This window comes from Rhagoletis pomonella, unplaced genomic scaffold (assembly GCF_013731165.1).
Source record: "Rhagoletis pomonella isolate Grant_MI unplaced genomic scaffold, Rhpom_1.0 Rhpom_scaffold_00006, whole genome shotgun sequence".
NCBI classification, from domain to species: domain Eukaryota; kingdom Metazoa; phylum Arthropoda; class Insecta; order Diptera; family Tephritidae; genus Rhagoletis; species Rhagoletis pomonella.
Genome location: NW_023458560.1, coordinates 7,987,738 through 7,999,533, shown reverse-complemented (window position 1 = coordinate 7,999,533; position 11,796 = coordinate 7,987,738). Strand labels below are relative to the sequence as shown.

At 34.5% G+C, this 11,796-nt stretch overlaps 1 protein-coding gene across 1 annotated transcript in view; it reads left to right on the top strand.

Moving 5' to 3' along the window:
• Window positions 1–2,538: 2,538 nt before the first annotated feature.
• LOC118740370 (protein split ends-like) overlaps window positions 2,539–11,796 on the top strand; it is a 348,066-nt gene continuing 338,808 nt past the window's right edge. Inside the window, exon 1 of the mRNA XM_036471869.1 lies at window positions 2,539–2,703. Coding sequence (XP_036327762.1) covers window positions 2,698–2,703 — 6 coding nt within the window. The 5' untranslated portion in view covers window positions 2,539–2,697. The remainder of the gene's footprint in view (window positions 2,704–11,796) is intronic.

The following is an 11,796-nucleotide window of genomic DNA, read 5'->3' as shown; positions in this document are numbered from 1 at the left end:
CATAAATTTCATTAATTTAATGAAGGAAATTTTTGCACATGCAGCAGTACATAACATGCATTTAGGCGCCTGGTGTTAGCAGTCGCGTCTAAACAGATAGATATCTACTAAATATTTCTGGAAGTATGTATGTATGTGCCAGGTTGCAGCCTAAACGGAAGGACAGAATTGAACGAAATTTTTACAGAGTATTGCCATGATACCTGGTCCTTTAATCGGGGGAAAAATAAATAAAACAAATAAATAAACAAGGGGGCAGGGCACCTCCCATGGGCGTGGAATTTTTTATCAGCTGTAACTTCGGAACTATAAGTCACATGAACTTGAAATTTGGTATGCAGGCATAGCTATGGTAGGTGCTTATAGTAAGATGTATATGAATCAGTTTATAAAAGGAGGCGTGGCACATCCCGTAGGCGTGGAATTTTGATCAGCTCTAACTTGGGAACCATAAGTCACATGAACTTTGAATTTGGTACGCAGACATATCTATGGTAGGTGCTTATAATAAGGTATATATAAAAGAGTTTGTAAAACGGGGCGTTGCACATCCCATATGCGTGGAATTTTGTATAAGCTATAACTTCGACACCATAAGTCACATGAACTTTGAAATTTTGTATACAGACACATCATGGTAGGTGACTATAGTAAGGTACATCTAATATATAAAAATTTCGTGTCACGGTGTTTGTGGTCGAACTCCTCCTAAACGGTTCGACCGAACTTTATGATTTTTTTTTGTGTATATATGGTAGGTACAAGAATCGGATGTAAAGTATATTTCATACCGTTAGGTGCAGGGGGCACCTGTATCGGCCGCTGTGGTGTAGTGGTAAGCAGTGCGCGCTTCCACTCCGCAGCACCTGGGTTCAAGCCCTGGTCAAAGCAACATCGCAAACAATATAGAAAATAGTTTTTTTTTTTTTTAACAGCGGTCGTCCCTCGGCAGGCAATGGCAAACCTCCGAGTGCGTTTCTGCCATGAAAATCAGCTTCTCATAAAAATACAATCGCCGGTCGGAGTCGGCGTAAAACTGCAAGTCCCTCCGCTTTGTGTGACAACATCAAGGCGCACGCCACAAATCGGAGGAGAAGCTCGGCCAAATACTAACATATGTGTACGCACCAATCTGTTATTATTACTATTATTATTAGCTGCAGGGGGCGTGGCCCCTCCCATACCAACCGAATTTTCATACTGCATATCTCTGGAAGTGTTCATGGCACAGTAAAAGAACTTGGTATGGAGATATATGAAATCAATCACATGGTCGTGATGAAAAATTGCGGTTATTGGAAAATGGGGCGTGGAACCACCCATACAAACCGAATATTTCGCACTGCATATCTCTGGAAGTGTTCATGGTAGAGTACTGGAACTTGGTATGTACAAGATATATAAAATCAATCGCATAGTCATGGTAGAGTACTCGAACATGGTATGGAGATATACGAGATCAATCCCATACTCTTAGGGAAAATCGAGGTAAACACACTGAAACTATTACGTAGCATTGTATGCATATACACTTTTGCTAGGTTATTTAAGATGGCAATGGAAATATGCCTTCTGAAAACCAGCAAATCGTAATAGTAGAAGATAAATGCGTCATTGAAATTCATGAACGTGAACTGTTGGTGAAAATATTGGACCAATATGTTTTAATACAAAAAATTAATTTTGGGCGGGACGAAGCTCGCCGGGTCTGCTAGTATCTCTATAAAACTTGTTTATTGAGGTAGCCTAATGGTGACAACATTGTTTTTCCTTGCAATTTGCTCGTATTATCGTATACACTGATAGACAGATGTCTATTTTGTCTGAGCGTTTTGGTATATATATGTCTATACCTACATATCTCGATTTCTTTAAGCTGTTACAAACAACCGTTATGCGAACAAGTGTACAAGTGGGTTTGGGTATAAAAATATGGGTTTCACGGCAAGAATATTCCAAAAAGTTGACTTTCCTTAGTAAATTTGGACCACCCTATTGTATATGCATATGTATGTTTGGTCATATTTTTTTATGCATACATACATGCATACAAAGATTTTTTAGTAGTTAATTTTTTAAGCCAAGTAAATTAGTGGATATGTTGTATAGTGAATATTCTGTAGGACTACTTGTCAGTTCATTAGATTTGTTTTTTAACCTCCAATGATTTACTATTTGGAATTCATCTAATTTTTGTTGGCCATTTGTTGGGATGAATTTTACTGCTCTTAAGGTTATTGATACGCTTAGCGCTTCGGTTATGAATATGCAAATACCTGCATATGTATGTACATATTTGCGCGTTTTCCCCACTCCGTGAGAATATTGCTAAGATAAAAGCTCTTGAGAAGTTATGTATGTACGTATTTAGAAATATTTACATATGTATGTACATTTGATTCAGTTCAAGAAACTCTACAACTTTCCGTCATAGTATTAAAAACAGTTTTATATAAATAGTACTCACATAAATACATATCTATTATGTGTAAATAAATTATTAATGACGTTGTTTGTTTATTTCTTTCACAGGTAAGTTGGCAAGTTGCTACCTACATATGCATTGTATATACAATCGAAATATACGGTGAGTTGAAAAAGTCATTATCGCAGCAATCGAGAGCAGAAACATCAACGATTATGTATACATAGGGGATTTAAAAGGCGTTTAAGGGTCGCAATGGCTTAAATCGTAAAATGAAGGTAAATATATTTTAAAGGGACTTGTAACTAACTACTCCAAAAAATGTTAAACTAATAAAAAAAAACTATGTAATTATATATCTTTTATTACACCGTTCGAACCCACTGAAACCATTTAAACTATTAAGACGTCTTGTGAATACCCGAAATATATATGAGTCTACCAACAGCTTATTAAACGCGAAAATATTTGGTGCTTTTAATACTCATTAAGCGGAGGATTTAAAGCTATCTCGGAACTGTGATTAAGTCGCTAATGTTTTAAAAAGTTTGAGAAACATTTTTTTGTTAGCTGGGCAGAAATAAGAAGTACAAATAGCCATTGAAGCTATGCTAATTTGATAAATAATTATAATTAAGCAGCCGATCCGTGGTAGCTCAGGGCTTTTCTATGCACGGGTTCATATGTAGAAATGTTATTTGCCTAACTAAAGTAGTTATTTCCACAAACTAAACTCCGTATGTTTTAAATTCTAGCGTAAAACAAGTGAATAAAATTATAGTTTAAAAAACTAAAACCTCGCTATTATAATTTCCATTCGTACTGACATCAGGTATGTAACTTGAGAACAGAAATCGCTGCATCTTTTAGGCGCATCAATATTACATAGTTACATCCCGAGCTAATAAAAGGGAGGTAATAATAATAAAAAGTCTAAGTTCGGGCGGAACCGAACATTAAATACCCGGCGCAAGTATTCAATATAGTTTTTTCACCTTTCCGAAAACTACCAGAACATTCAGTTAGACATAGTGAGATAAACTTATATAGATATGTATATGTACATATGTGGGCGGCATCACGCACGTTTTCCAAATTTCCATAATAATGTTACTTATTTTCAAGGGATTGTTAGTATAAATTTTGGGTAAAATTAGCGTCCTTAAATTTGGAAATATCGAAATTACAAGCATTTCTGAAATTTACCGTTATAGAAAAGTGGGCATAATTCTAGTCAGATTTCAATAATTTTCAACGTTTTGCTTTTATGTGGTAAGCGAAATAATCGTATCAAATTTGTAAAAATCTATCGAACGGTTACCGAGATATACATACCTGGCTATTTTCCAAAATTTTATCATAAACGTGTTGCTAAAGAATTCTCGCAAACATCAATTTTGAATAGATTAGCTTCTGTATTTGCTGATTTATCTAAGCTTTCGTATTTCATTAAATTACCGTTATGTGGGATGTGGGCGTGGTTATTGTCCGATTTTAAGAATTTTAAGTCGTTTGGTATTCTGTACCAGGGCTGTTGCAAATATTTGCATTCGCATTCGTTATGCGAATGATTCGCATCACTTTACACATTCGCATTCGACATTAGCATTCACATCAAAAGATAGGAATGTTTTGCGAATACGAATGTGCTAGCGCCTATGTAGCCTGTACTTAAATCTGGCGCTACATGCATGTATGTACATTAGGGTGGTAACAGTAAAAACTGATTTGTAATGCTCTCACCACCTAGGATTGTTCTATATCGAAAAAAAGTTTGACCCTATTTTTATACCTTTCATGAGCATGAAATGGTATTATAACTTTGGTCCGATGTTTGTAAGTACCAGAATAAGAAGAGATAGACCCATTAAAATGTATACATAAATGATCAGAACGGCGAGCTGAGTAGATTTAGCCATGTCCGTCTGTCCGTATGTCCGTCTGTCTGTCTGTCCGTCTGTTTGTATGCAATCTAGTCTCTCAGTTTTCGAGATATCCGGATCAAATTTGGTAGGTGGGTGTATTTTTATAATGTATTAATCATTTGTCGGAACCGGAAGAATCGGACCACTATAACATATAGCTCCCATGCAACTGATTGTTCAGATATGAGATTTCGTTATAACTTCTCCATTTATGCAGCTGGGAACATGGCATTCCGCAATATTTCCATCCATTATCAAAAACATGCTTACAGTGAAAATGGCGAAGATCGGGTCACTATAACCTATAGCTCTCATACAACTGATTGTTCAGATATAAGATTTTTCGTTATAACTCCTCCATTTATGTAGACACATGAAATTTTGCACTGTTGTCACTTATTATCAAAAGAATACTTTCAGTGAAAATGGCGAAGATCGGGTCGCTACAACATATATCCACCATACAACTGATTGTTCAGATATGAGATTTTTTGCCATAACTTCTTCATTTATACAGCTAGAAACATCAAAATTCGCACCGTTTTCACTGATCACTAACAGAATACTTACAGTGAAAATAATAAAGATCGGGTCACTATAACATATATCTCCCATACAATTGATTGTTCAGTTATGAGAATTTTCGTTATAACTCCTCCATTTATGTACCTAGGAACATGAAATTTTGCAATACTTCCACCCATTAACACCAGAATATACAGTGAAAATAACAAAGATCGGGTCACTTTTACATATAGCTCCCATACAACTGATTGTTCAGATATGCGATTTTTTGTTATAACTACTCCATCTATGTAGCTCGAAACATGAAATTTCGCCCTATTTTCACTCATTATCAACAGAAAGTTTACAATAAAATTAACAAAGATCGGGTCACTATAACCTGTTTATTGCCCCCATACAACTGATTGTTCAGATATGGGGTTTTACTGTAAAACTCCTTTATTTGGACAGCTAAAACCGATAAATTTCGTAAGCTATTTTTTAAATAATAATACAAAGTCTACTGAGAAAATCGTCAAAATCTATGCTGTATAATCATAATCTCTTGTACCACTGATTGTTCAGATACCAGTTTTTGCGATATATGTATCTCCTTTATGTAGGAAGCTAAACCCATTAAATTGTGTTACCGGTTTACGTACCGATCACACAGTAGTGAAAATCACTTAGATTGGTGCTATATAAGGTATATCTTCCATACCTCTGATTGTTTAGATATGATTTTTTATATATGTATCTCCTCTATCTATGCCTGCTGTGAATATATAAATTTATTCAAATGCAGTAATCTGTTAAAGTAAAATTTTCAGATGCTCATGAAAGGTATGAAGTCTTCGGTATAGCCGAAGACAGCGCTGCTCTTACTTGTTTTAATTTGAAATCAAAAAATATTTAGAGGTCGCTCAAAGCGCTCAAAGTTTTCCATGTATTTTTATATGGGAAAAATAAAATTTTTCGTAGAAATGGTATAGAATTCTTCTAAATCAATATTTATATAAGATTTAGCTTGTTCTGCGTCCCTTTTTCGACAGTTGCGAACCAGTTCTAAATTCGTCACCTTAGATATAGATTTCTAATGAAAAAAGTGAACTTAAATAGTTATTTAAAAGTACCAAATTTCACTGATTTTGAACTGGTGGAGATCTAGTTACAATTGGTCTCGTTCGTTTTTGGTGTAGTAATAAGAACGAGAAGAAATATTTGACACTATCTTATTTGAAAATTTGCTTAGAAATTTTAAAATAAGATAGCCGAATGTCAGGAAAAAAATATAAAGCGAGAAGGCTGTTTTTAATTTCACCATGTAGCTTATCTAGCTTTCATGACTCAGTAGTTTTAGTCGTTGATAAATTCATTAAAGCAACAGATTTGGCGCTTTGATTTGGTTTATGTAAAGTCATTCGTAACAACCAAGAATATCATTGTTTTATTTATAGTTCTCCACAGCTCAAAGAAAAGTCTCATGATGCCTTATTTACTAAATTATTCTGCTTTCAATAATGCAATCCGCCGAGATGCATATACAAATTCTTTAAATACTGAGTCAATATTAACATCCATATTGCGATGAATATTGAGACGATATTCTTTCATAGTTGATCTCAAATAAGTTTTTAGGCGGCGCAGAGTTGAAAACGTTCTTTCATTCGCGGCATTCACATAAGATAAAAGAGCTACAACTCTAAGTACTTGATGAACATTTTGAAAAGCATCGGAATTACCAATATCCAAAGCTTCAAATGAATTTTGAATATTTATACCAGCGAAGCATGTAAAATGCATATATACTTATCAAACAGTTCACAATAAGCTAATTCATCAAAATTTCGTGTTTTGTCAGGAAAGAGGCAAGCGAAACTAGACAAAATACCCCGGTGTTTTAGAAATCGATCTTGCAAATGCGTAATGAGAAGATCTATGTAGGTGTGGTGTGTACATTGCGATTCGGTAATACTCTTCAAAATGCTTCCGAGTGATTTAAATATGCTGTGTTTTGTTACCTAGTATGAGCGAAACTAAACCATACCGAAACATTTGCTATTGTTTGTTTGCGTTCTCTGGCTCGTTCTCTGATCATATTTATTGAACTATTTAGCGAAACCATAACTAAATAGAGAAGCGAAGGGTATTCGGGACCACATAACAAAAAATTTCTGTAGAAAACACGGAAATCCGATTTTTTTCTCAGTTTTAATGGATGATTTTTCGCTTATTTTCGCAGGTTCACCAAAATTTTACTTCCGAACCGTTTTTCGTGAAATTTTTACTGAAATTAAAAGCAGCAGAAACACTTGCTGCATCAAATACCATTAAACCACAATACTCGCTAGTGTAATTTTTTAATTTTGTACGTTTCAAAAAATAAATTACCGACCTCCCGCCCCCTCTTGCTGCCGAGCCTGGACTATACAAACATATATGTACATATGTACTTTTGTATGCACTCCATACTAACATAAGCCCGAATGCGTGTAATTGCAAAAGTAATGTGGAAAAAATAAATGGGTGTTGTTGACATTTAAATACATTGCGTATGCAAATAAATAACAGCAAAGCTGAGCTGAGCCCAGTTAAAAGTCCAATACAAAAACTTACAGGTTGCCTTCGAGCCGCATTTGCATATGCGCAACAAACGCTTATACCCTGCAGGAAATGTATCTCACTATAGGGTAACCTAAAGTTGTTTTGGAAGGAATTAAAGAAAAAAACTCCCGATTGCGTCTGCATGACTCCTGCATGACTTTACAACTCACTTTAAGTTAGTTGCCATAGCTAATTAAAGGTGAGCTATTTATCGAAATTCCGCAAAAAAGCTTACTACAAGTTGGTTACTCTTTATCAAATGATAATCTTTTTCTGCAGCGTATGCACATACTTATTACAAATCGTCTTTGTTATATGTATCTCCATATGTACATAAGTATGTGTGTTCGTGAGCCTCAATGGCTTTCAGCAGGTGCTTATGTCACTTTTTTTGATTGTTGTTGTCGGCTATATGTATGTTGGCCTACTATATGCCAACGCTATGGTCAGCTTAGGATCATCGTCTGCTCGATCTACTTAATGCTATTCGATTTGCAGATTTTCGACGTCATTTAGCACATTCACCCCCTCCCGCCAAAGATCTTCAGAGTTGTTTACCTTTTCAATTCTCATGGATATATAAATGCTGATATGCATTAAAAAAGTTTGGATGCCAATAATAATTAACTGAAATGAGAGGTGTTTGCCAAAACTAAGCCATAAAGAATGATAACAAACACGCGCCAACAAATTTGAAGTGGTAAGCAAAAACAAACCATTGCTTTATGTGTATGCACTAGGGAGGTACATTTCTCCGATTTTTACGATCCCGGGATTTCCGGGCGATCGTAATTATAATCCCGGAATTTCGGTATTAATCCCGAGACATAGATATTCATTATTTTTCAACAGCTTAAGTCGAAAAAATTGCATCAGTATTGTTTGAGAAGCTCTCCTGTCATATAATAAATAAATGGGTTTGAAACTTCCTTTTTTATTTGAAGTAAGAGTTTTCACTTCTTTATTTATTATTAGTATTATTTCATTTGTTACAAAGCAAAAAATAGTGTTTAAATTTATACGTATTTAATAATCTTTTACCGTGTGAACCTTTGAAAAATTTACTTAAGGGAAGTTCGAAAAAATCTCAAGTCAACAAATGAATTTTGGGGTTGAAAGAACACAAATCAAGGCTTCGGAGTGGAGCGAAGGATTTTGGCTGGAGCGGAGCTGGAGCAAAGAGCTATAAAAGATACATTAGCTCCTTAGCTCATAAGAAAAAAAATTTAATTAATATTTTTATGTTTGCAACTGAAAACAACCGTGTTAAATAAATTTTCATTATATTTTTACTTGGAAATACTTACTTGGAATAATACGGTACACAATACCCAGCAGTCAGTGATATGTAACTGCCACGCCAATTTGAACGGCGATGAAAAAGCAATGACTTCCCAAACAGCTGAGGTGTATACGTTTTTGTTGACGTGCGGTCTCGTACAATTTTAAGTACCAGAAAACGAAAGAAAAAAGGACGTACATTTTCATTCGGTTTCGGATCCGGAAAACGTTCGAAAGTGATGTTGTATTTTACTTGTTCAAGCTGAACATTTGAAAACAACTATACGTAGTCGGCAGTAGCTACAGAGGTGCGTGGCAGTATTTGTTAGCTTTCAGAAGGTGCCGGGTTCGAGTGCCCTCAGGTGCTGTGAAGTGCAGAAGGAAAGCGTATTGAACGAAAAATTCAATAAGACGAATTTCACAAAAACATCCAAAAACGTATGCGTTTCAAAACAATTTTCGGTTCTTGTTTGTACATACGTTTCTGCCGCACATTTTAGTGGAAAAACGGATCGTCAAAGTATTCGAAAACGGAAGCGATAAACGGCTGGGTTAACATCTGTCATTTTATTTACAAGACAAAATATATTGGGATCATATATATCTATGTATGTATGTCAACCCATTAAAGTACATGCATTTGTATATCGAGCCCTAACCGCGAAAAAACGGAAGCAAAATTTTTTTATTTTTCTTTGGATACAGAACTGCTTCTAGAGCATGTAGATGCATATCTGCACCAAAAAGAAAATTAAAAAAAGAATCGGTTATTTTTTGTTTGTTTTTAGGTTTGATAAGTAAGTAATTAAATAAACAAAATAAAAGTTTTATTGGGGGCGGGAGCGGAGCTCGGAGCGAAGTAAAATACCTGAGTGGAGCGACAAAACAAACCTTCGCTCCGAAGCCCTGATATAAATAGATATACATATATACTATAGTGGCAGAAATGAAAGGAACGCTTTATTTTTACCGGCTTTGTCTGTACATATTTCTTTTGTTTATGTAGTATTTAAATTTTTTTTTATAAAACTCTAGCTCATTTATTATTGTTTGATGCTACACGAATATTAACATTTCAGTCATTTGAAGAGTTTAACATTGAACCCAAAATACTTTTTGATTTTCCATTTCTATTTCATATGCTTAGTAAGAAATTTCAAATTCGGTGATCCCCGGTTTGACATCCTTTGTGTGTACCTATTAGGGATGTTAATTTTTCGGTCTTTTCCTATCCCGGGATTTTCGGGATGGTTGTCACAATCTCGGGATCCCGGGATTTAGATATTCATTACTTTTCAACAACTTGAATCGACAAAATTGCTTCTATATTGCTTGAGAAGCTCTCCCACCATGAAATAAATAATAAATAAATGGGTTTGAAACCATGGTACAATAATTACAGGTATTGTCTTCCCAGAGAGCACATATTCCGATCTGCCTTATTTAAAAAATATCATTGTTGCCCACTCTAAAACGTTTACTGCTGGAAATATCCCTTTTTTTCGATTTTTAGTTTTTGGTGGGTAGCGTACCAGTATTTAAAGTAGTTTCAGTCCACTTACAACCCAGTGCAAAATCTTTGTATATTCTGAAAAAACGCATCAAATGTTAACTACTTTTGCAAAAGTCGCTATCATACTTATTTATGAGCTTTCAAAAGTCTCCATCTTCTGATAAACTTAGAAAACTGCTTTAGGTCGTGAACATTGGTAATGTTATGTTATGCTATGTTATAATGTTCTTAGGCTGTAATTTATCAACATTTTCAGGTAATAAAGAAAAAAATTCCATTTAGATTTTACTTGTTGTCGTAGTCGTTTTTTAAATTTATGGCTTATTATCATAAAATCACATAACGCTGTTTGCAAGTGGACTACTCATATGTTCGCGTATTTTTTTTTTAGCAAACCATCTTACAGAGAACTTATTCAGTTTGCAAAAGCCGGACAAAAAATTTGCTTGTAAATAACTTCAAAACTTGTATGGCTCACTTAATTTCAAACGTTTTTTCTTTTGTTTTGAAAAATTATAAAAATTAAATTGAGCGGGAACAAAAAGCAAAACCAAATAAAAGTAAAAGAATCAACTTTGAACTGCGCCAAATCAAAATAAGGAAGCACGGATTTCGATGTGAAGCAAAACTCGCTAGGAAGATAATACCTCTAATTACTGTGCCATGGTTTGAAACCTACTTTTTTATTTAAAGTGGCGTTTTTATTTTTTCTCTCTGGCCGCAAGATTTATTTTGAAGGAATTTCAAAGATATGATTAATTCCAAAAATTATTAAAAAATTCAATGCAATGTAGAATGAAAATATGGGTAACAAATGCAATAGGAATTTTATTTAGAATTTAAAAAATTTAAATTTTTGAATTCACCAGGACGAATAGGTAGTTTTTGAGCTGTCAAAGTGAGAAGAACAAAATTCGAACAAATATTGCGAAATTTCAAGGATAAAATTTTTAAATTACATTTTCAATATTTACCAGCCCGTCTGCAATAGAAAGAAACTTGAATATGTTTAAATTCTACAGGATTTCCTCATTAATTTTATACCCATACTTCTTCTCTAAGCACATTTTTCTGAAACGCAATTTTACTATATTTGGCCCATGGGTTCGCGAATATATTGATATTTGTCTTTAAATTTTACTATCGCGCGGTGTTGTATGTACAATAAGCTAGACATTTATAAAAAAAATATTAATTATTAAATAAAAAAGGAAATATAGCCAATACTGGTCAAGAAAAGGAGTTTCTATTATAGCCATCAATGCAAATTACAAAGCCCGAAAATCCCGGGATCCCGGGATTAACATTCCTAGTACCTATGTACGCATATGCTTGCGCATTACCCAGCAGGAAGTGATGTTAGCTTAAATCTATTTACGTGAACACTAGTGCACACTATTTATTGTATACTTTGTACCAAGAAAGCTAACTACACTTAGGTCTCTTTTTGTGCAGTACATGCGTTCCTCAGAAAGCCGCATAAAAGAAATTCGCATAAAGAAGTTCTTTACTTTCATACAAAATCAGGGGATGCATTTTCAAAA